Genomic DNA, 23,229 nt, shown 5'->3' with positions numbered 1-23,229 from the left:
CTATCGATGACCGGCAGCTTCACCGAGGAGACGCTTTTGCAATGCTTCCAATGCTTCACGTCGTTCCTTGGTCTCAAACTGAAGCTTACCGGCTCCCTGCACTATGCCTCGTTGATGAACGATCTTCCCATCAACGCCTAATTTTTCCGTTGGAGCCTTCGCTTTCTTCTGCTTCTTCCTCGCGGGAGTCGCAGGTGCGTCCTTCTCGCCATTATCACCGCGGCTCTTCCTTTTTCGCGACTGGGTGCCAGACGCGGCAACAGGTGCTTGGCTTCGACGGCGGCCCCCTCCTCCCGGCGCTACATTGCTTCCACCATTGTGTGCACATCCTTGCACATCCGAAAATACAGATGACCGTAGAACTTCTTCCTCTCTGAATCCATCAGACGGCCGTAGTACTCCGAACCCAACTTCTCCCGCATCCGGTCGCACAGCGGCTGTGCGAACCGGATAAGCCTCTTAGCACTACCAGCAGGATCCGTCTTCCACAGTAATCCCATAAGATAAGTCAAGTTGGAGGCATTGTCTTCCCATTCTTGCCGCCACCACTTGACCATCTTCTCCGCCTCCTCGACAGAGTCCACCGGTAAATGTTCCTGGGAGAATTTAGCACTCTCGATCTTCACTCCGAGGTACCGGTCCCAGGGAAACCCTGCCGGCTGGGGGAATACTAGGCAGAACTTATCCTTCGGCATCAGCGGAGGTGCCTGCACACGTTGTTGCTTCGGAGCGACCTCAATAACCTCCACCTCCGGCTCGTCATTTTCCTCCTCTTGCCTCTCCTTACGAGAGCGCTTTCTAATGCGCGAGGCAGCCCCCGGAGGGCGTTCCAAATCAGCGTCAGGCCTAACAGCGCCCAACTGTGGCCTCGCCACGGGTGTGTACATTATGGTCCCGTTGGGAAAGACCGTCACTGAATACCCGTCCTCGGCAGGACAGGTGGTATTCCTCGTTCCCTCATCGTTACCGACAAGGGTTGACCTAGGTGTGTCGATATCACCCCCGCCCACCGTCGCAGGGGCATGATCTGGGTCTGCATCGTCCTCTGTGTTGGCCCATCTATAGAGTTATTGAGTAATTTGTGTTAGAATAAATAGGAGGATGTTGGTAACTTACCCAGTTAGAATCTCATCTGGGCTGGCTCCGGAGTCTCGAAGCTCAGGCTCAGGCGAGCCGAAAAACTCGCCGAGCTGGCGTTCGAAATCCTCCGAGTCATATGCCAGAGTGAGATCTTCTGGTGGTGAGTGGCGGGGTGCACCCTCGCACAAGGACGGCAGCTCTTTGCTGCTGAGGGAGAGTTCAGCTTCGGCCTCGGCAGTAGCCGCCTAGGCTGCTTCGGTGGTGAACTCCCCTTCCCCTGCCGTGGGTATGCCATCATCCACAAGCGCAGGGAATGGGGGCTCCGGGTGATCCCCAACGTTCTTCCCCCACACCGTCGGGTCGCCAGTAGTGGTTACGGGACCGGTGAGTCCGACGGCTGGTCCAGTCAGTCGGGGGCCCCGGGTGCCACCGCACAAGGCAGATGGACTTCGAGCATCGTCATTAGATGGGGAGCTCGTGCGACTTGATGTCAAAGACATCGGGGCTGTAAACTGTTAGAATATGCCTCTTGAATGATCGAAGAGTGATTAGAAGGATGATGAATGAGAAGAAGATGTGGATGAGAAGACGGAATGGATGAGTGGTTAAGCGAAGAAGAAGCTTACTCGACTTTCTGGAGGAAGAAGAATCGGTACCCATTGGGACTTTTTAAATTTTTAAATGTTCTATGAGGGGTAGGAAGCTGTAGTAGATGTGAAAGTTAGAACAGATCTCGTTGCAAGAGCGAGAACAGCGAGAACAACAAAGATGGGGAGAGCAAGGACAGGGAGGTCAATAAGGAAAGATTGAGGAGGTAGTTGCCAATGTGCAAGGGGATTGAATATATAGTGGGGTGGGAGAGGCATACAAGAAGATTGTTGGATGGAAGATCCGTTGCAGACGGAAAGAGGAGAAGAAGGGAAGAAAAAGAAGAAGAAGAGAGGAAGGGAGGGAAGGGAAGGAAGGGAAAGAGGAAGGGAGCGAAAGAAAGGAAAAAAGGGAAAGAGAATGAGCAACAACCAAAAGACGTTGCAGAGCACCCTCGAATGCATGTGTTGCCCTGTTAAACAGATCGATCTCACGATTGCAGTGTACTACGCAACCGCCGTGCTAGAATCCATTCAAAGATGGAATAAATTGAGAAAAACAAAAATTTACGGAAAGCAAATGCATATACTCTAACGAGATGCTACAAAGATCGCGAAAAGTGATGGGTCACGAAAATCCGTTGCAGAATGCCGAATTCTAGAATCAACCCTTTGCAACGGCTTCTCGGCGCGAATTTGATGATATGGTGAAGATGCAGACGGAAAGATGAATGCCATGATAGGATTGAAGAACTCACAGTGGTTGGTTAGCATTCCCAGACACTCTGTGTTGACCTTTTTTTTTTTTTTTTTTTGAGAAACCCGTCTATAAAAGAATCCTCCCTCTTTCTCCCGCTCCTGTGCTCCTCCCTTCCCTCTTTTCTTTTGTTCTCTCTTCAGCATGCATTCTCATCTACAGCTGCTCTTCCGCGTACTATAATATTTCACGCATTCAAACCACGTCATGGAGTGAAGCATTAGGAGGCCCCCACGGAGAATTCTTGATTTTGTAATAATTCATGCTAACAACCGAAATAGTATATCTAGATACAAACCGATTCCCCCCCCCCAACTCAAACAGTTTCCAACGGAACCTCATTGGCAGCAGCAGCACCGGCCCTATTAGCTCCTTCCTTCTGACGAACCCTAGCGCGAATATTCTCCTTCCGCCAGAGACTCTAAAGTACCAAGCATACGGTATGAAGGATTACATTTACAACATTTCAGAGCGGAGCATACTAGAATGATGGTTCGGACTGGGATTATCGTGAAAACAGCAATCGTGGAGTTGAGGACAGAGGTGTGATGGTTATAATTTTTATTCAACTCAATCTGCGTCTACTCTACCTAAACTACCTAGTACTAATTTCCAATTCCTATCGCAAGACATGGCTGTGATGTTGAAGGCGCGCTGGAATCACTACCGTAGCGCCATTAGGGCTGTTCAGGGTATCACGAGAATCGCGTTGAAGTTGTTACAATTCTACTTTCGTAAATTGCCGCTTTAGGAAATCCCACGCTTTCAACACATTTATGGGGGATGGTGACCCTTTAGATATATCTACACACTTATAATATCTATCAGTAACTACATTCGCGAGTCCATCTAGTCCCATGAGCCCACTGCAGGAAGCCCTACAGTGACCCTAGTGCTGATTTTTTTTAGTTTATCCGTTCGTTGTAGAGTGTTTAGATGCCTAGAGGTATCGTTTAAGCCCTATCGATGGGCTCTTTCGTATTCCTCAGGAGCTAGGTTAGCTCTATGTTATTGCAGATTCATGGACATTTAGTAGATATTGCATCGGTTACAAGATTGGATGTTGCATATATATTGGCTGTATGGATATATTTTTAGGCCATGGTAACTGCTGCGAAGACAGCCTCGAATCCTACGGCGAAGATACCGATAGATTAGGCACGGGACTATCAGTAGGGTAGTATAACCAGCCGATTTAACTTCTATTGTATACGTAGATATACATACTGTAGAACGTACCTAGGTTTGGGAAATGCCCCAGTTTACGTGGAATCAGCTGGGATCGAATGTAGATCCATATAATTAACGGTTGTCTCGTTCGCATGCAAAGGTCGTATATACATCGTAAAAGTAGACCGAAACGCCATCCCTAATTCAAACATGAACGAAATCCTAGGCGAGAAACGAGTTAAAGGAAATGAAAAAATGAAGGAAACGCTAAAGTAAAAGAACAAAAAAATAGAGAAGCGAACAGACTGGAAAGACTAGGGAAATGGTGAGATATTGGGAACTGAAGACCATTACGAGGAGCAGGGAACATCGCGAATGAATGAAGCGAGAAATATAGTTCGGGGAAGGGAAATGTAGTGTATCAAAATGCTCTAGTGCAGTTGACGGTAGAAGCTAGACGTAGAATCGAGCTTTATCGTAGATGCAATAGCTGTTCGTGATTGAATTGGAGTCTAAGGGTCTTAATAATAAATCTGTTAGCCACTGGCCATTTGTCAAGGGTGGGAATGTTTCAGCTCACCTGATACCGGTTATTCATAAGTATTTCCCATAGTGATATCTTCGTCTCCAGTCTGCTCTGATCCCTCATCCCTGAACTTCAACTTGACCCGACGTGGTTTGGAAGTATGCTTGGTGGGTTTGCCGGGAACGACATCTTTAGCATCGATGAGACCAGCCTCGATAGCACGACGCTCCACGATGATCTCTTTCAACAACTCCTCTCCAATCTTGTAGAGGAAATATCCAGAAATCCTGTAACTCCCCATCTTGTAGATCTTGGCAGACAACTCCTCCATAGCTTCATACTGTTGCATCTTGCTTTCCAACTTGTGAGGAGGAACTTGACCATCACGAAGGAGTTGATTGAGCGTAGTCGCATAATTTCGAAACGTAATGTTGATCTCATCAGTAAGGCGATTTTTGTCATCTGGGCGACGAAAGTCGATGCTCGGGGTTCGGCTGTGATGGATGTAACGCCAATGGAGAACCTTCTTTAGAACGTGGGTAACCCATGGTTGGACGCCTAGGATGTTGGCATAGGAAATGACGGGATCTCCCCTCGCGACCATCTTCATGTATCCATCTGGGTCAGCCTCGCGTGGTGGGACCTCGTTGGTGGCAAACCATTGGGGGACTTTGGCAAATCGCTCCGCTGGTGAGAGGTGGGACAACGAGGATGGACCTTCCGGTTGCCCTTCGAAGGCCGCGAGTTTCTTGTCAGCGCCTCGTTTGCTGGGAGGCCTGATACCTAACCCGCCAAATTTATCGCGAGACATCTTGATGTTAATATTCGGGATTCGATAGAGTGGGGGTGGGAGTAGCGGTGAGAGAGAGTCTTTTGCGTGAAAGAGTGAGGAACTGTTGGCGACGAAGGTACGAGGGAAATGGGATGTTTGTTAGGTATATAGAATGGGAGGAAAATAAAATATACTCGCCGAGATATGTGAGAATATAAGCTGTGGGAGTAAAGCCCATATATCGCCACCACCTTCACCTTGTCACAGAAAACAACAGAACAACCAACGACCGTACGAAACAGCAAAGCAAACAGAACGGAACAGCAAATGGGACTAAACGTCTAGACATTGGACTGAAAGGGACGGAGAGGGGAATAGAATTGATTCAGATATTGTGACAAGCGGCGGCCCTGTTGGCAGCGAATAAGGCTCTGAAGGTAGGCGATAGTCTCCCTAAGAAATATTAAAATAACCGCTAACTAAAGGTCCTCAAAGTCCAGAAGCCACTCCGTAAAAACTTCTTCCTCCAAGTCCCCAAACCGGACGGATTTTCTCTCCTTCTTCTCCTTCGGAGCCGTGTTGCCAGCGCTGGGAAGCATGGTACCCAGCGGCATGAAGATTTGCTGGAAGTCTACATTGGCTAGGTCCTTCCGGCTCCCAAGGACAATACGGCTCCTTCGATGCCCTCTGACGAAGGCCCCGGGGCCGCCAAACTGGGTTGGGATTTGGGAGGCTTGGTGTGGTTGGGGTGGGCGGGTTTGCTCAGTGTGGTTCTGGGCTCCGGCCCCAGAGCGGTCCTCGATGGGCATGGTATCCTCGCTATCATGGCGGAGAGGTGTCGGAGTTTGCTCCATCGTGTCTGTGATATACGGCAAGAGAGTTCCGAGCCCCACCGAAGTTAGTACTCTTTTCACCATACTATCAAACAGCACAAATACTTCAACGGGAAACTTACTTGAGAGGTTGATCTAGATAAATTGTTCCCTACCAACACGCAAGCGGGCACCAGCCTCCCCAAAGTTAGTGTCCTTTTCACGATATTATCAAAGGGTACGAAGGCTTGGATGGGAAATTTACGTGAGGGTTGATGTAGCTCGAATTTCTGACGGTACGCAAGTGGGCTCCGGCCCCCCTCAGGTTAGTACTCTTTGCACCGATGCTATACCAAAAAAACAAAGATTTTGATGGGAAATTTACGTGAGAACTTGATGCAGCTCGAGCAGTTGGCCCAAGTGGTCTTGTGTGTAGAGTGGAACAGCGGGGATTGTCTACACGTCCCCAAAACCACTCATCAGAGGACCGCCAGCCACCCTAACAGTTGTATATACTTACCGCTCGATGAAGACTTTTGGGATCTGAGGTTTTGGAGATGCAGGGTGCTGGAAGGAGGTGCAGTTGTGATAACACAAGTGTAGGTTTGATGAGGGAATGGTTGATGGATGGCAGCTAAGTTTTTTGATATAAGGCAACAGAAAACATCACAAGCGGCCTTCACGCTTTGGTTTATGCGGCTTGGAAAGACCCGCTTTCCAGGAATTCTTCGGTGGTCATGAGTAGGAGACGTCTACAATCCTTTCCGTGTGGCCGTGCGTCAGAAACATGACAAACTAAAAGCACGACCTTATTGCATGTTATCAATCACTAGGACATGCCACCTGCCTAGGTAGATACCTATGGCTTACGAAATACAGTTTGGAAATAACTTATTAAATGTTGGGGAGAATTTAGAAATTTATTGGAGCGACGACTATGCCAAGGACTACAATCCTAGGTATGCCCTGCCGTAGGTGAAGACTTCAGCCCGAGATGATGGTCTCACCGTGGGAGGTAGTCTAGCTAGATACAAGGATGAGGGGGTTACGACATGTGGGAAGAGGATGAAAAGGTATGTAACGTGATTCAATTCAATCGCCAGGTAACAGGATCTTGGGCAAAAGTTGAGACAAAGCTCTAATCCGGTATGACTCTAGTACGACGTCTTCTCGAGAAATATAAAACAGATGGCGAGAGGACCGTTCGATATCTGAACCCAACTCACCATTTCAAGAATAGTGTAATCGCAAGCGCGAATACCACAAGAAACAAGAGGAACATGATCCACATCCCGATCTTGATAGCCATCATGGCGGTTTTAAGAAGCTCTTCGGAATCAGTCTTCTGATCGTTAGCCGTAGAAAGTTCGGGCTGTTGTTTTTTGACGGTACTCGCCTCGCGGGGTTTCTCGACGGCACGTTCTTTATTGGTGGTGACGCCAGAGCCAGCGACGGGACCGATATCGAGAAAACTATCGCCAGCATTAGCCTTTTTGGCAAGACTAACTCTCTTTCTAGTCTTCCCAGGAGTCAAATGCGCATGAATTCTGAAAGAATCTTCCTCATTTTTGGCGCCTCCCTTTCCAAAAAGAGAGTTCTTGAAAACCGGACCCCCAAACAGGCCTCCGCGGCCGGGAGTCCCGTACTGAAAAGATTTGGTAGAGAACATCGTGGCTTCACTCTCATCACCCTCACCGTCCTCACCGTTTTCAACAAAAACCACCTTCTTCTTCGGTAAAGCATGGATATGATTCAAGCGTCCACGATTAGCATACTGCTGTGGCCACTTGTAGAGCAAATACCCTGCGTCGGCGCTTTAAGCGGACAATTTCGCGAGGACATTCTTGTGGGTGTTCGATTTCAGGTGGTTTGTGAGGATGGCGCTCCATTGTGGTTTTGGCATCCTATCGGCTTTCCCCAGAGTTGAGGATTGAGTGAAAACGCCTCTTTGATAACAGCAATGATGTGGTCGAACTCGGCTTTTGTGAGGTTTAGACGGGTGGCGATGAAGCCGTTGTTGTAGTGGGTTTCGACGGGGAGTAAAGCGGGTCGTCGGCGGTTTAAGGAGAAAGTCGAGGGGCCATCTGAGGGGAGGGTTTCGAACGGTCCGGAGGCGTTGCCAACGGATACATCTTCTCCGGAAGCGAGGTCGGCAAATCCGGAATTGGACGCCTCTTTTTGTTGCTTGATCTTGATACGACTGCTGGATTTTGTGGTCGACATTTTTAGAATTGAGGTTGTTCGAGGTTGTTGAGAGAGTGGTTAGGATTGATAGAGGGAGGGAAGCGAGAGATTTGACTTCACGGGTACCCTGAGAGAATACTTTAGATTGATAGGAATAAGGGAAGAAAGGGATGGGATAAAAAGCCTTTGAGGCTTTCGACAAGCCGGCGGATGTTGAAGAGTGTAAATATTTGTGAAAGAGTGAGAGCAGTTGCTACATGAGTAAATAATTATTTTACATGGCGGAAATACATCACGAACTATGGTAGGGCTAAGGCAACGGCCTTTACGAAACGGTCTACGAATATTCAGTGCTGAGAATCGCATCGGTGTGGCCTTGCGCCTTCAATGCGACGGTTGAATATGGGAGTTGAGAAGTGTCATAGCTTGTGGAGCGCAAGTTTAGCTTCGCTCACTATATATCAATGCTAGAAAACTTTTTAGATGTTACCTATTCAACTTTATTCCAGTACTTCAGCGTAATACAGTTTTGAGATCAAAATTTTCGACTTCCCGGGACTCGCGAATAGTCATCTTCGGGGATGGCTGTTGTTTCAAGTGGGTCTTGACGTCAAGTTACGCGTCGTACAAAGATTGAGGAAGAACCCTGAGCGGCTGGGAACAATTCCAGGAACTTTACGGCAGGCCTTCTTGGAAGGAACGATACCAGATCTTAAGCCCTTTCATCACAATATTATCTCTAACCAAGACACAGTAATTCTGCAGACAAGAGATAATGACGAGCATCAAACGAATGACGCAGTTGAAGCCGACTTTGATTTAATGTTCGACAATGAGTCAAACCCTCACGACGTCTCTGGCTCCCAAAGCTCCTAGGAAAACTCGCACCGACGCATAGTAATCTCAGTCTGTTGTGCCATTTTGGTCTTTGTGATGGTGTTCATTAGGGTCGGGGAGAAGGGGAGCGGAAGTAACTCGAGCATGTAATTCCTGAAGCCCTTGACGATGCCGTAAGCCAAGGCTAATCTCACGCCTATAGGGATAATCTATGATAGAATGACATGAGGCGGTGAATTTTATTACTTCTACCTAGAAATATTACTACACTCGATTGGACTTTCGGCCACCGTTGGACTAGATATCCATGCCCTTGTCTTATCGCCGGACACAGGCCCTCATCGCAAGGCCAGGAGATCGATGACTGGACCCTCGCCTAACTCTTGCAGCACTTTTCAAATGCTGATAACGTTGAGCTCTCTCTTGAAAATTCCTTTTACCTTCTCTGCTATGCTGTCCTATTACCGATATGTTCTGGTATCTCTTCGGTCCCTGGCAGTTTGTGGTGAAATCTGCCTTTGCCGTTTGTTTTCTTGAAGTCATATGTATTTCCCCGGTATTTGCCAGCCGTACAATTTCTCTCCTTCGTGGACCTCCCCCATTTCTAGAGGGAAAATACGATTGTCCACCTCTTTTCCGACTCTCTTTTCTTATACTGTTACATGTGAAGCCTGGATGTGAAGCTCTGAAGTCATTCAGTTTCTAGAAACAATACATGTCATGAGCGCACTCATCAAAACAAATGTTTTGTAGATTTGGAAACGCATCATGACGTCATGGTCAGGTTACACAGGCTCTTGGCGGTCCCCCTTGTCTCGTATACGGTCCCAAGCCACTTTTTCGATCGGCTGAGGAAAGCTTAGATGCACGTGCCAATTGCATGCCCATGAATAGAACTAGGCCTTGCAAAAGATATGCTGACGTCGTTTTATAGATTACTGATCTGGAACCAACAGATTCGACCCCGCAATTGAGACGGAATATCCCGGGATATTCGTGAGGGGGTCTGTGAAGAACTTCATAAAAACCTAGTCCCAATTTACAAACTTTGATAGATAAAGTGTAAATTATATCTCCTAGGGAGTCCACTTCAACTTTCAACAATTGATCCTAAATCAACAACAAATACGTATGCTTCCCCGCCTCAAAATGTCCCCCAAACACTACAAATTCATAATCCTCGGCTCCGGCCAATCCGCTCCACCCCTCGCCACATCCCTAACCACCAACTATGGCAAAGGCTCCACCCTCATAATCGAAAAATCCCTAATCGGCGGAACATGCATAAACTACGGTTGCACACCCACAAAAACCATGATCTCGAGTGGACGTGTAGCATACCTTTCTTCCCGTGGGAAGGATTATGGAATTTCCACCGCTGTTACTGAGAAGGGTGGTATTAGCGGGCTGGTGGATATGGAGAAAGTAAGGCAGAGGAAGAGGGATATTGTTAGTTCTTTTAGAGGGGGGAGTGAACGCCGGTTGCGGGAGGCGGGGGTGGTGGTTAAGTACGGGGTTGGGAGGTTTATTGGGCCGAAAGGGATTGCGGTGAAGGATAGGGATGGAGGCCAGGAAGAGGAGTATACCGCTGATACGATATTTATAAATACGGGGTGCAGACCTGCGGAACCTAGCCTTCCCGGTGTGCAAACGGTTGATAAGCAGAGGTTGCTGGATTCTACGTCTATCATGGAGCTGGATGAAGTTCCAAAGAAGTTGATTGTGGTTGGAGCTGGATACGTGGGATTGGAATTCGCACAGCTGTTCAGAAGACTTGGTGCGGAGGTTACGATTGTTGGAAGGGGGAAGCAGGTTTTAGCGAGGGAGGATGGGGATGTTGCGGAGGAGATGGGGAGGATATTGGTCCAAGATGGGATTGAACTTGAACTTGGGATGGATACGGTGAGGCTGGAGGGTGTGGATGAAGATGGGATGAAGGTTAGACTGGCGTACAGACCGGTCGGTGGAGGGGAGGAAAAGAGTGTTTCGGGGTCGCATGTTCTTTGGTCGGCTGGGAGGGTGCCGAATACGGATATGTTGGATGCTGAGAAAGGTGGTGTGAGAATTGACGGGAGGGGGTTTGTAGAGTGTGATGAGTACTTAAGGACTGATGCGGAGGGGGTTTATGTCTTGGGGGATGTGAAGGGGGGCCGGCGTTTACGCATATATCGTACGACGATGTCAGTATCACCCCTAATATCTATTTTATTATCTAGGTCTAGGATAGCTGCTAACTTTGTCTATCTAGTTCCGCATCCTCAAAAATAACCTCATATCCCCCACCTCCCCCAAACTCTCCACAAAAGACAGAATGGTCCCCTACACCGTCTACACCGACCCCCAACTCGGACACATCGGCTTCCACGAACACGAAGCCCGAAAACTCTTTCCAAACCGCAACATCAAAATTGCAAAAATGCCAATGACATGGGTAGCAAGAGCGTTAGAAACGGATGAAACTAGGGGAATGATGAAAGCCGTTGTTGATGGCGATACGGAGGAGATTTTGGGGTATACTTGTTTGGGGATCGAAGGTGGAGAGGTTATGAGTATGGTGCAGATTGCGATGATGGGAGGGGTTGGGTATGGGAGGATGAGGGATGCGACTTTTGCACATCCGACGTTGGCGGAGAGTTTGAATAATCTTTGGGGGAACTTGGAGTAAGACAGTATGGGATTTATATGGCTGAGGGATTTTAGGGGTATTGAAGGTTTTACGGTGATAGTATTGGGGCTTTAATAGTGAAATTTTCTTTGTGGGGATAAGTAATATCAATTTTATATGACAGAGGCCTTTATATTGCGTTCCAACCTGCTGCTCCCTCACATATCTCAATATCGCATAACCACGCTACCTTGACGGTATCACCATCCATCCACCCGACCAATCCTCCTTCCATCAAACTAAAGCTCTACGTTTAAAAGAATACGGAATCTTCTCTCGTAGCCTCTCACAACTTTTACTATTTACTATTAACCAATCTCAATCTAGGTACGTGAATATACACGCTCCTTGTTTAACGGGAAGCTGACGGTAAGTCATCACCAAGTACGCCACGGACCTAAAATCCAAGCAAAAGAAGCACGCAGCCAACCACAGACTGGCAAGCCAGCTCCTGCACGGCAATACCGTCCATTACAACACCTTCATTCCCAACAGGACTTCCAACAGATGGCTCTCTCATCTCCCAGGGCAAGGAGGCTCCAATCATGCCAAAGACCAAAACCCTAAACTCAAGGTCACCACAGGCCCAGGGACTACCCCCAGATTCTTCATCAACATCAACCGCCCAGCCGTCCAACGTGAAGATCCATTCTGCTCCACCCGTGCGGAAGCCGGAGACATCTCCACCCGGAAGAAGACCCACCACTTACACAAAAACTCCAAATACCTGGTCTATTCCCACAAAACAGCAGGAGTTCCATCAAAGCCGAGGATGGCTCTGATGAAGAATTTGAAAACAGTATTGCCTTTGGAGATACCTTGTCGATGATGATGATGATGATGATATGTCATCGAGCGACTGTGATTGCTGCGAGTGTGCAGGATGTCAACATGATGTCTTCCCTGTCAGTCGTCGACAGAGACTTCGACAGAGACCTCTCGGGATGGATCAGGAGGAAGAGATTAATGTTGGACCAGCTGTTGTTGCTCGTACGGAGGTTGAAGATCGTAGCAGTATAATAGATGCTATTTTGATCCATGCTTGCATCTCTATGGTTATTTTCATCTTGAAATCTATGCCGGGGTTCTTTTCTACGCTTTTTGGGTGGGATGGTTGGACGGGGGGATGATGTTGGTATTGGGGATGGGGCTACCGAATAGATTTTATTCTGCTGATAGACTTTTATTGTTATTATCCTGGGTTAGGAGAGCTTGTATTTTAGTCTGGATTTAGGTATAGGCTTGTGTAGGCTCGTGAAGGTAATATTAGTTATTTTGTGATCTTCAAATTCCAGTCTTTCAAGGATGGTGTGAGGACACCCATCCTAGAAATTCGATTTCGACGGGAATTCATTTGCTCATTCAATACTGGTCTCTCAAGGTTTAAGACCTAATTCAGACCCTTATATGTATTTGATATGATGTTAGCTTTTTGGCCGCGTTTCCAGGTGATTTTTGTTAGGGAGCTTGATACCGCAGTAGTTCGGACCTCGAAGGTCCTGTAGATTTCGTTTCCTTGGTACAATTTATATCCTCACTCGAATACATGATTCTGTCCGATTACGATACAACATCTATCCTCGAGCTATAAGATATATCGATAATAGATTCTCATAGATGTCCCCGGAAGTATACTAGTATCGGGGAATCGAATCTAGTCTACGTACAAGGTAATATTTTCTTTAGTAGCAAACGCGCTAGCGATAGATGTTAATCCTTCAATGCTTCGAAGTTCCTCCTGGCAAGATAGTTCAATTATATATACGCTGCGATTGACACTAGATGGTGTATTATTCTATGAATGCTATTATCTAGAGTGATAATATGCACAAAACCTATATAGATAGCGAGTCGTGGTATTGTAACGAGGAATGAACCCTTAACATCAGGGATTTCCAGGTGAATTCAGATATACCCAGACTACCTTACAGATGCATGGATTTATATAGTTAGTATTCTCCACATATATCTGTAGTGAATGAATCATATGAGAAGTCCTACAGTGAAGAAGTTGCAGTTGTCGGCGTGGCCCCAAAGTTGAGTCGACGCTACCCGACGATATAATATTAGTGCAGGCACAAAACCCACTATCTCAACCTAATCTCTTCAACTTCACTTCCAAAGCTAGCTTCGCCAACCCTATCCCTTCAATTCAATACTTCGAATCTTCATCATCACCAGTTTGTCGACTCCCATCCCATTGTCGATTTCAATCTATCTTTGAAGCCAGTGACTAAAAGATTCGGGTTGAACTAGATACCGACCACCCTTATGTGTAACTAAAATGACCTTCTCACGATCAACCACAGGTGGATGTCATGTCACACGCAACAACAGCAGCAAACTCAATAACCCGTCTCCCGCCAATCCCAATACCCCCTCCCAGAGACCCACTTCAAGCTATGATCAGATTGGAGGAGCCAAAATTATGCACTGCAGGGTCCCACCTCCTCCTTCCGATTCCAGACTCAGATTGATCCATGAGCGTCCCGAGACTGTCCCTCGCTGTTACGTCACCAGCTATCAGATACAGCAATACTTTCTCGAGGACTGCGGAGTTAGCACAATTTACTTCTGCCACATCGTTGAAGCTCTTGAGAAAGCTCTTGAGAATGCCCCTTGTCCCGCAAGCTTTGGTATCAAACTAGACCGTCTATGTCGTCTAGAGGCCAAATGGTGTCAACAGGTCTCACACGTTCTACGCCAGAACATTCATCCAAAGGTTTTGGAATTCCTTGAAGACAGGTTCACGAAGGAGCTTGGTTACTATCTCTTCTGCCTTGCCCAGAATTGTTCGGATACTATCTCAGAGGGGCCAGCTAAGAAGTCAACCACCAACACAGAGAGCCAAAGCTCTGCGACTCTTGAAGACTACGTCGTTCTTAACAGCGATGGTACTCTAAGCTCTGGTGGCAACAGAAACGCTCAAACCAATACCCCCACTCGAGAACCACGCATTACTTCATCTTGTGGTCGATCTCGTGCCTACTTCGAAATCCCAGCCCCTCGTTCTGAGAAAGCTCTAATCAGAACATTACAGGACTGCAGCTGCTCCCCTCCAATTACCACAAGCACGGAAACTGAAGATGACAACAACCATGTCAACAGAGAAGTTTTAGTTGATAGAAATCGTCAAAGGGAGCAAGGCCAGAAAAGCCTTCATCATGGATTCACTGAATCGCAGGGGTGGATTCTTATTTGCATTCTTGCTGGGTTGGTTCTGGGATACTTTTGTGACTTTCGGCCGAAGTAACGGGGTATCTATTCTTCGGAGGGGCGACTTTGCGTCAACTTGTTGGCAGGTTGGATAGGATGGATAGAATATTGCTTTGGGATCGCTTTAAGATATGTTTACATTCATGTTATTAGCTGTTTTCTTTCATAACGAGTCGACAAAATCCTCCACGATCGCTTGTGAAATCGCGTACTCCTTATGCTATACGCTTTTTCGAATTCTCGTAACTTACCAATACTATCACCATTCTACCAACAAAACATAGCGATACCCGCGTTAAAAACAGCTTAACGATCAAAGTGATGCTTCTCAACTTCGTGAACTCATAATACTATTATTTAGATAATATACATAAAATACACCTCCATCCCCAATTAATTCTTAAGATAATAATCAATCGGATACCCCAACCAAGCACACTGCTCCACATCCACAAACGCACTCGCCTTCGGCGGATAGTCAATCAACAAAATCGGTCCATTCTTCCCTCTAACCTCACTCCACCTCCCACTCTTCTCCAACGCAGTAACCGTATCATCATAACCCCTAGCCACCAAATACCTCTTAGCAACATTCGGCGTCCCCTTTTTAATAAACTCCGCGAACAATCCGGAGGAAACTTGGATAGTCTTCAGATCGTTCTCGTCTCTCAAGGCCTCGATGTTTGCGAATACATTAGGCATGTCGGAACCGTGAATGCGGTAGTATGGAAGATTGGGGTTGCCGTTGGGGTATCCTGGTGTTACGGCGGGGCCACCGAGGTTGTTTGGGTCGTAACCACTGTAGGTTCTATCCATTTGGTAGTAGTGGACTGATTTAAACGCGTTTGTGGCGTCGCCGGCAAAGCTGGTGGCTTGGTCCACGCAGCGGAATTGAAGATCTGTGGCGATACGACTGCTGATGTTATAACTATCCTTCGTGAAGTCTCCGGTATTAGGAGATGGGAAGAGGCCAGAGTCGATAACCTTTTGGGCGTTTGCGGCGGTAATACCGAGGCCTACTTGTAGACCCTCTGAGATGCTGTTTACGGGGGTTGTTGGATATGTATTGAATGATGCGCCGTCGTCACGGGTGATTCCCATTATTACGTCGACATTGGCGACTGCACCGCCGTGTTTACCGGCTACGTCTAGGATTGGGGTGTCGACGTAGTAGCCGTCTTGGACGATGTACCGCGCTACTGTGCTGGCGGTTACGATGGCGAGGGGGTCTTTGGTTTTTAGACAGACGATTTGGTCTTCCAATGCTGGTTGGGTACAGCCGAGGTCGGTGAAAATTTGTTGACCGGCCATGTCATATGAGCCTTCGATGGTGGGGTAATCGCTATAAGTACCCGCATAACTATATCCGATACCCAAGGCATATCCGAATCCCAAGTTTGACATGGAGATAGCGCCCTGGAAGTATTCGATCGCCGGACGAGATCCGAGAAGCACTCTTGTCGAACATCCACCCGCTGATTCTCCGTTTATAACAATTCTATTTGGATCACCTCCAAACGCTGCGATGTTATCAACCGTCCATTTTAGAGCAGCGATCATGTCGCTAACCGCGAAGTTGCCTTTAATGTCCGTTCCTGGAATAGCCAGGAATCCCAAAGTCGATAATCGATAGTTGATATTAACGGTTACAATATCTTCACGAGACGCCAAGTTACCGCCATCGCTGCCTGGATCGTTTCCAGTACCCCCCGTGTAACCACCACCGTGGATCCAGAAATGAACTGGACGGAGCCGTGTGGTTGATCCAGCCTTGGGAATATGCGGCGTTTGTATATTAACAAACAAACAATCCTCAGCAGTCGTCCCCTCCGCCTGCCACGGTTGAGAACACTGCTTGCGATACTGCGTAGCATCCACAACCCCACCGGGTGCAGACGGATACTTTGAGTACTTAAACCTCCCCGGAAACGCAACGTACGGAATCCCCAAAAATCTAAAACTCTTTTGATTTCTATAACCTATAAAGGTGTTTGCTCCGGATTTTATAGTGATTTTGTTGGAGGCTGTGGCGGGAGAGTAAACACTATTACTGTTTGAGGATTGGGTGCAGAGGACTGGGAGGGCGATGTCACGGCTCGGTTGGGTAGTTAGCTGGAGGGATCCGGATTCTTGGGTAGCCGAGATTACGGCGTTGGAAATGTAGTAGCGTTGGATCGGTTTTGCGTTACCGATAAAGGATTGGTAGGATAATTGGCGTTCGAAGTCGTAGCGGTGCGATTCGAGGGTTTCCCAAGAGATTAAAGACTCTCCAATTGCAGCGCAGGCGAGTCCGGCCTTTGCGTACGGTAGCTCGTCTAGTAGGATTGCACCGACGTGGTTGATGTCGTCCGTAGCATTGAGATTATTCTGATACAGTAGAGTTAGAGAGGTAGCATCGTTTGTAACAGCGATGTCGGTTGGTAAGGCGGCGACGTTTTTGTTGAAGAGTGTGGCGAGGGTGGTGGCCACTATTGCGGCGGAGGCTACGAGGACAGGCATTAGGGCGACGCTGCCGAAGAGGTAGCTGGTGTATCCCCGTGATGATAAAGTTGGAACCTGCTTGACTGGGAGGGAAAATCCGAAGAATTTCATCCTCTCTTTTTTCCAAGACTGGAACTTTATACAAGTTTTCTGGAATCTCTTGGCTTTGCTTTTGGGGATTGATTTTTCCGGGGGCACTACGTAGCAAAGTTAATATTGCTATAGCTATAGTGATCGTGATTGTAAATCGTTGAACCAGCGGTCCAATTTTGCAATTGTCGAGGTATGTCGGCTAAACCCGTAGCCGGGTAGGCTATTTGGAGCCTGGAGATGCTTGGGGTATCGGATGTCGAGAGTCGCAATTGGAGATATATAACTATCTGATATACGTATTATGTCCGTTCGCAATTGACACAGACGACCCTAGAAGTATTTCCGGGCTCTTCCTCGTATATCGCGACTCAAGATATTCCTGATCCTGGAGTTTGTATTCTTGGTAATGGAAATAGAGCGGTTGCGACCAATACCTATAACAAAAATATTTTCTTTCCAGAAAACTATCCCATGATCATTTGCCGGGATAACCTCGATGCCCACGAGTTTAATTCTATGGATCGGAATCAAGCTTTACCCAGACCGCTCATTGTCACAGAAAATTGTGGCCGATCATGGTCCAATAAGGCTATATCAACCGGTTTTTAAAACGCATGCACGATCGGGTGGCTTGAATTTAGCCGGCATAAATGGGAAATGCGGGGGACAACCTTGAGCCGGAGAAACAATCCTGGTCTTGTGGAGAATAATTCACCGGCTATTTTGAGGGTTATAGGCTGATGTACTGGAACTATTTTCTTTGAACAATTTGAATGACTTATTCTGCCAGTTTGGAAGCTCGGATCAACGGGAACGGAACTAGGTGTCGTCGACATGTCTTCTACAGGTGCAGAGAGATGGGTACCATGGTAGGGTTGGAGCGGTTTTTGTGTTGTCGTGTTGGGAGCTTGTTGGAGTTTTAGGCGGTTTAATTGGCTGTTGGATTGGGCGTGGTCCTAACAGTGAACGCAGGATCTTGGGCTTTGGTGGTGGTGGTTCTGGTAAAAGCAGTGGTGGTGAACGTGTAATTTTTATATATTTTTTTAATTTTTTTTGGGAGAGGGTGTTGGACGCAGAGTTTTGTCCTAGTACTGTAGAATAGGTTCTGATAGAGTTCGAGGGGCTACTCCAGTAATTAATATACGAAATTGGTTTGCAACGGTTCGTTGTTATTCACTTAATCTATGCTAACGTATAGTGTGCAGTTCGCTCGAGCTCGGGAAGAATATAATATTTTAGACGAAGACATGTGTTTGGTATACGTTATACTTGAGCTTGAGCTTCCTTGTCACCTTTTCTTTTGTTGATTTTCGATTCAGCGTACGAGACCAATTAGGCGAACAGCGGCAATAATTTATTACCAAAGACAAGGGGGTAAGCTTGATGTCGGCAAGTTAGGTAGCATCTAAGGGTATGCCTGATGCATAATGGAGCTCAAGGTTCGCGGACTTTAGCATTTCTCCATCTCCAACCATCGATTTCCTCAAGTCGCTTGAAACGGCTAAAAGAGGCTTAGTATACAACACAAAATGGAGGAAAGATAGGGGTTCAAAAAAAATTTTGGTAATTTATCGCAGACAAGTCGAATAGTTACAAACGACTTTTGCATCCGAATCACCGTCAATGCAATGCAATGAAAGGTAGAAGGTCTGGTGGAGCCGCCAATCGGGAACCGAATGTTGCAGCCCGACATACATATACGGCTTCACTGCGGTCATGTGACCGCAACACATCTTGATTCCCCTCGCATTCTGTTCCTGTCTATTTAAAGAAGACTTCCATCGTGTAGCTAGTATCCATCCACAGAGACACAATCCAATTTACAATTCACTTCTCCAAAATAAGGAAATTCTCCATTCCAATAATTTCACAAAAACAACCACGGAGCAATTAGGCTCTCACACCGAATTAGGCGGCAATCTACCACAATACACAACACATTCAGCGGTAGGGTCAATTATTCATCGACATGCTTGCGCCGCCAAATCCTCAAACTGATGCTGATAGGACCTACATTTTATCCCTATCACTTTTATTCAGAAAATGGCCGGAGAACTTCCAGTTCCCCTTGGTCGCCATACCCGGCTATAAACCACCGTCAAACACATTGTATTCAATCATCATTTCTTTTATTGTGGTTTCGATTACGGCCGCCATTATTATTGCGCGGTTTTGGATTCGAAGGAGATCTCTTGGGGCTTGTGGTATGGATGATTGGGTTATGTCACCAACTTTTGTCGGGACGGGCTTTGGATTTTACTTTTACGACTTGTCACTAAAACGTATCAGAGGTAACCTTCTTGTAGGCTGAACTCTTCCATCCCGCCGCTCAAGTCGAAGCCATGATTAACATCATTAAATAGGTAACATACCTACACGTAATATTTTCCTTCGCGGCACTCCACCTCTGCAGAATATCAATCCAGCACCTTCTCCTACGTCTAACACCACCAACCTGGAGGACAAGGCGATGGTACCTCTACACCCTCCTAGCTCTATCCTACCTCTTCGGTATAGCCGCCGTCGTTACTCAAATATTCCAATGCAGCTTGCCTCTATTTAACGTGCTTGGTCTCAGAAAGGCATTCGACGGCACCTGTGTCAGTCTATATTCGACTACGGTTTATGGCGTTTTCATGAGCGGTTACATCCTGTTGGACGCCTTGACACTATTCCCACCGATTTACATCCTCATCAAACTTCTGACTATGTCAAAAGCGAACAAATATAACCTCATTTTCCTGCTGCTACTAGGAGCTATTATGATGGTTCTTAGCGCCCTCAAACCCTTTGTTTTCTATAGAAGAATGATGGACTTGTATGACATTACATGAACCTCAACACACTTTGGATTCATTGGAATTATAGAACTGAGTTTCGCACTTATCGTCGCGTCTTTACTAGCACTTAACCGACATATCATGAGGTTCAAGAAGAAGTAGTTCGGGAACGGTGATGAAGTGTCCAGATTTTCGACTCTTTCAATGAAGTTCGGAGTAATCCGATTCACATGTAAAGAAAAAACACGCAGAAGTCCTCTAAAGTCGCTGAGTTATACAACCACTAGTGCAACTCTGGCAACCAATAAGGATGTTATGCACAGCTATTTAGAACTTGGGGATATGAGATCCGAAGAGCAGCTACGATGTCCATCTACGGAGGATATCGAGCAAGGGATTGCAGTTGCGAGGGATTTCCAAGTTACTTCGCAGAGGATATCAACAACCCAAGAGGAATGTGTAGACCTGCGACAACCAATTAGAAGTGCGAGTATGTCATCCACGACCTCGGAAGTATCAGTCATCGCTCCACCACCTAAGGCTCGGCTCTCAAGCAGCAACCAGTAATGACAGCGGATAGGCATCAGTAACTTAAAATGGCGCGATATCGTACAAAATACTGTCTTTAATATTTATTTTGCTGCTTTTTTCAAGATATACATTTCTATACATATGACTGACACATTTATATATCTCCTGCATGTTCATGCCGACGGTTATGAAGGATTTCCGGCCATTCAAATCAAGTCGTTGAGCTGCAATGCAAAATGTATTTTATCCCTTAGCATGCAAATATATAAGGGTAATTAATTAATAACGGAGTATGCTACCGAGGGTTATGTTTGTGACACAGTTTTCAAGGATTGGATATCGAAATATCTCGGATAAAGTCGAAAAAGGCTCACGAAAAGTTGATAGCTTTTTATCTCGCCAAAAAATTAAGCTTAAATAGTGGCCTCTAATCGATTAATCCCTTGTGGAGTATAGCACATGCACCCGTGCATATGCACTATCTGGCCGTTGTAATCGTAGCACAACCTGAGTCAAGCTTGATGGCTGATTCAAGAAAGCGAGATCGAGATAGTTGAACCAATTTAGTATCTGCGACGAGAATGGCAACCTGCAGGAGCCTTCTTTATGCATGGCTTTCAAACGCTTTTTCTTTTTAGCGCATAGTGCATGTGTTGTGTCGCTGGCTTGAAGATCAAAAGTCAACTACGCGTTAAACTACAACCAAGAATGATATGAGATTACCAAGAACCGAGATTGGTAGTGATAGCAAAGAAGGAGTAGCATCAAATTAAAAGTAGAGAGGTGGACCGAATCTCTAGGGTAAGGACGATGCAATGACCTAGCGTGCCTTAGTTGAAGCTACTGCAGCCTATTGGTGTGGCCAAACCATCTACAACCTTGCTTGCATAACGATAACGCTCCTTCCAATATGCAACAGCTTCAACTGCTACAGAGCCCCAAGGGACATGGCAGCTTGGCAACCCAACGAAATAGTTTAATCCGACCTCTTTCTAGAAACAAAACCCCAGAATCCATTATTTCGCAAAATCAATCCCATTGTAGTTTAATCCCAGAAATAGCAAGCTAACGCAGACGTCGGAAAGATTGGCCTTGAAGGTTTCCTCGACAAGCGCTATGAGCTGTTACGGTAACGACAGCCGGCTTGGCGTACACAGGCGAAGTGTTTCGTTTTATCGCAAAGCCAATCGATAGCTCCACCCATGTAAGGCTATCGGTCTGAGCCTTCCCGTTGTTGATACGATCCGGTTTAATGGTACTAGTTCCGTCCATGGTATACGGTCGCCACTCGTTTGGCCGTTGTGAAGGTGGCATTCGATTACGCATTTACGTTTTCGGAACTGAGCTCGCTTTGGAAGCTATTATTCTTAAGTTAGCATTTGGGGTAATACTTGTGTGGTTCTTCGGGGTATAAAATGGACGGCCCGTTCGACTTGGGACGAATTTTTTCCTCTAGAGCCTCAGTTCACCAGCTCGCAATCAGGTCACTCCTTCAGATTGGTTCGAGATTCATTCCTTTCCCCGACGATATCTTTATACTTTAAGTATATAAATACATTCTTTTAACGAACTACAAAATGCGTTTCCAACTCGCTCTTGTTGCTGGATTGTTGAGCACGTAGGTTCTATCCCCGCCGACGATGGTCTAGCTTTTTACAGTAATACTAATCACTGTTAAAACACATAGCTCTGCTCTTGCTTATGGCGATGAGGACTGGGGTAACAGAGCACCCAAGGCTAAGACTGTTACCAAGGTTATTACCAAGACATACACCAAGACCTATACCAAGACTTGCACCGTCACCAAACTTAAGAATGTGATAAAGACTCGGACTGAGGTCAAGACCGTAACTGTCACTGCCGCTGCCGGCAAAGATGGCGAAGACGCTGTCACCAAGGAGGATGAGCCAAACAAGGATTACGAAAAAGAAGAAAAGCCTGCCAAGGCTGCGGAGAAACCCGCAAAGACTGAAGATGAGGAAGGCGACAAGGAGGAAGGCGACAAGGAGGAGGGCGACAAGGAGGAGGGCGACAAGGAGGAGGGCGACAAGGAGGAGCCAGGTGAGTTGATATAATCCCATTTCGCGTCTCCACTAACAATACTGGTGCTAACTCTCTAAACAGCTGCCGATGAGGCCAAGCCAGCCCCCAAGACCCACATCATTAAGGCTAAGACTGATGATGACGGAAACGACGTCTTCGAGCCAGCCACCTTGAAGGCCGCCACGGGCGACACCGTCGTCTTCGAGTTCCACCCATCCACCCACTCCGTTGCTCGTGGTACTTTTGATAAGCCATGCCAGCCACTTGAAAAGGGCGGTTTCTACTCTGGCTTCTTGCGGGTTTCGGGTGACGCTAAGGTACGTTGGAATATCCGGCCTCAGCTAATTGAATTTAATACAATGGACACTAACTTTTATAAACAGAGCCCCACTTTCACCATTAAGGTCGAGGATAGCAACCCTATCTGGTACTACTGCACTGTCGGAAAACACTGCCAAGGTGGCATGGTTGGTGTTATCAACCCAGGTCCAAAGGATGACCTTAAGGCCTATATCGCGGCCTCCAAGAAAGCCGATTCCAACGTCTCTCCTAAGGAGGTTAACGGTGGCACCGTTGCTAACCCAAAGTTTAGGCGCATCATCCGCGCTTAGATTCTCCGATCATAGAAAAATAATACGCCAATGATCTTGTAACTGTATAAATCTTGTTGTGGATTTAGTCGAAAGACAATTCCT

The 23,229-nt window shown here is 46.8% G+C and overlaps 10 protein-coding genes across 10 annotated transcripts; 4 read left to right on the top strand and 6 right to left on the bottom strand.

Moving 5' to 3' along the window:
* DFL_003748 (uncharacterized protein) lies at positions 1 to 1,740 on the bottom strand (the record flags this gene model as incomplete). Its single annotated transcript, XM_067632729.1, has 5 exons — positions 1 to 373; positions 448 to 1,059; positions 1,117 to 1,325; positions 1,434 to 1,585; positions 1,707 to 1,740. 5 exons carry the CDS (start codon positions 1,738 to 1,740, stop codon positions 1 to 3), a joined length of 1,380 nt encoding a protein of 459 aa, XP_067490969.1.
* Positions 1,741 to 4,184: 2,444 nt separating this feature from the next.
* On the bottom strand, positions 4,185 to 4,931 carry DFL_003747 (uncharacterized protein; the record flags this gene model as incomplete). Its single annotated transcript, XM_067632728.1, has 1 exon — positions 4,185 to 4,931. The coding sequence occupies one exon, from the start codon at positions 4,929 to 4,931 to the stop codon at positions 4,185 to 4,187; it is 747 nt and encodes a 248-aa protein (XP_067490968.1).
* Positions 4,932 to 5,371: 440 nt separating this feature from the next.
* DFL_003746 (uncharacterized protein) lies at positions 5,372 to 5,746 on the bottom strand (the record flags this gene model as incomplete). Its single annotated transcript, XM_067632727.1, has 1 exon — positions 5,372 to 5,746. One exon carries the CDS (start codon positions 5,744 to 5,746, stop codon positions 5,372 to 5,374), a length of 375 nt encoding a protein of 124 aa, XP_067490967.1.
* A 1,180-nt stretch (positions 5,747 to 6,926) lies between these two features.
* On the bottom strand, positions 6,927 to 7,373 carry DFL_003745 (uncharacterized protein; the record flags this gene model as incomplete). Its single annotated transcript, XM_067632726.1, has 1 exon — positions 6,927 to 7,373. The coding sequence occupies one exon, from the start codon at positions 7,371 to 7,373 to the stop codon at positions 6,927 to 6,929; it is 447 nt and encodes a 148-aa protein (XP_067490966.1).
* A 191-nt stretch (positions 7,374 to 7,564) lies between these two features.
* Positions 7,565 to 7,927, bottom strand: DFL_003744 (uncharacterized protein; the record flags this gene model as incomplete). Its single annotated transcript, XM_067632725.1, has 1 exon — positions 7,565 to 7,927. One exon carries the CDS (start codon positions 7,925 to 7,927, stop codon positions 7,565 to 7,567), a length of 363 nt encoding a protein of 120 aa, XP_067490965.1.
* A 1,947-nt stretch (positions 7,928 to 9,874) lies between these two features.
* Positions 9,875 to 11,390, top strand: DFL_003743 (uncharacterized protein; the record flags this gene model as incomplete). The annotated part of the gene is made up of 3 exons (XM_067632724.1): positions 9,875 to 10,778; positions 10,871 to 10,905; positions 10,974 to 11,390. The coding sequence occupies 3 exons, from the start codon at positions 9,875 to 9,877 to the stop codon at positions 11,388 to 11,390; spliced, it is 1,356 nt and encodes a 451-aa protein (XP_067490964.1).
* Positions 11,391 to 13,674: 2,284 nt separating this feature from the next.
* On the top strand, positions 13,675 to 14,643 carry DFL_003742 (uncharacterized protein; the record flags this gene model as incomplete). Its single annotated transcript, XM_067632723.1, has 1 exon — positions 13,675 to 14,643. One exon carries the CDS (start codon positions 13,675 to 13,677, stop codon positions 14,641 to 14,643), a length of 969 nt encoding a protein of 322 aa, XP_067490963.1.
* A 356-nt stretch (positions 14,644 to 14,999) lies between these two features.
* Positions 15,000 to 17,105, bottom strand: DFL_003741 (uncharacterized protein; the record flags this gene model as incomplete). The annotated part of the gene is made up of 1 exon (XM_067632722.1): positions 15,000 to 17,105. One exon carries the CDS (start codon positions 17,103 to 17,105, stop codon positions 15,000 to 15,002), a length of 2,106 nt encoding a protein of 701 aa, XP_067490962.1.
* A 2,044-nt stretch (positions 17,106 to 19,149) lies between these two features.
* On the top strand, positions 19,150 to 20,527 carry DFL_003740 (uncharacterized protein; the record flags this gene model as incomplete). The annotated part of the gene is made up of 3 exons (XM_067632721.1): positions 19,150 to 19,482; positions 19,544 to 19,998; positions 20,248 to 20,527. The coding sequence occupies 3 exons, from the start codon at positions 19,150 to 19,152 to the stop codon at positions 20,525 to 20,527; spliced, it is 1,068 nt and encodes a 355-aa protein (XP_067490961.1).
* A 1,541-nt stretch (positions 20,528 to 22,068) lies between these two features.
* DFL_003739 (uncharacterized protein) lies at positions 22,069 to 23,145 on the top strand (the record flags this gene model as incomplete). Its single annotated transcript, XM_067632719.1, has 4 exons — positions 22,069 to 22,109; positions 22,179 to 22,552; positions 22,616 to 22,851; positions 22,918 to 23,145. 4 exons carry the CDS (start codon positions 22,069 to 22,071, stop codon positions 23,143 to 23,145), a joined length of 879 nt encoding a protein of 292 aa, XP_067490960.1.
* Between the last annotated feature and the right edge of the window lie 84 nt (positions 23,146 to 23,229).

This window comes from Arthrobotrys flagrans, assembly GCF_004000055.1.
Source record: "Arthrobotrys flagrans strain CBS H-5679 chromosome Unknown unitig_0, whole genome shotgun sequence".
Lineage (NCBI taxonomy): Eukaryota > Fungi > Ascomycota > Orbiliomycetes > Orbiliales > Orbiliaceae > Arthrobotrys > Arthrobotrys flagrans.
Note: the sequence above shows the minus strand (reverse complement) of the source record. Positions and strands in the feature narration are given on the sequence as shown.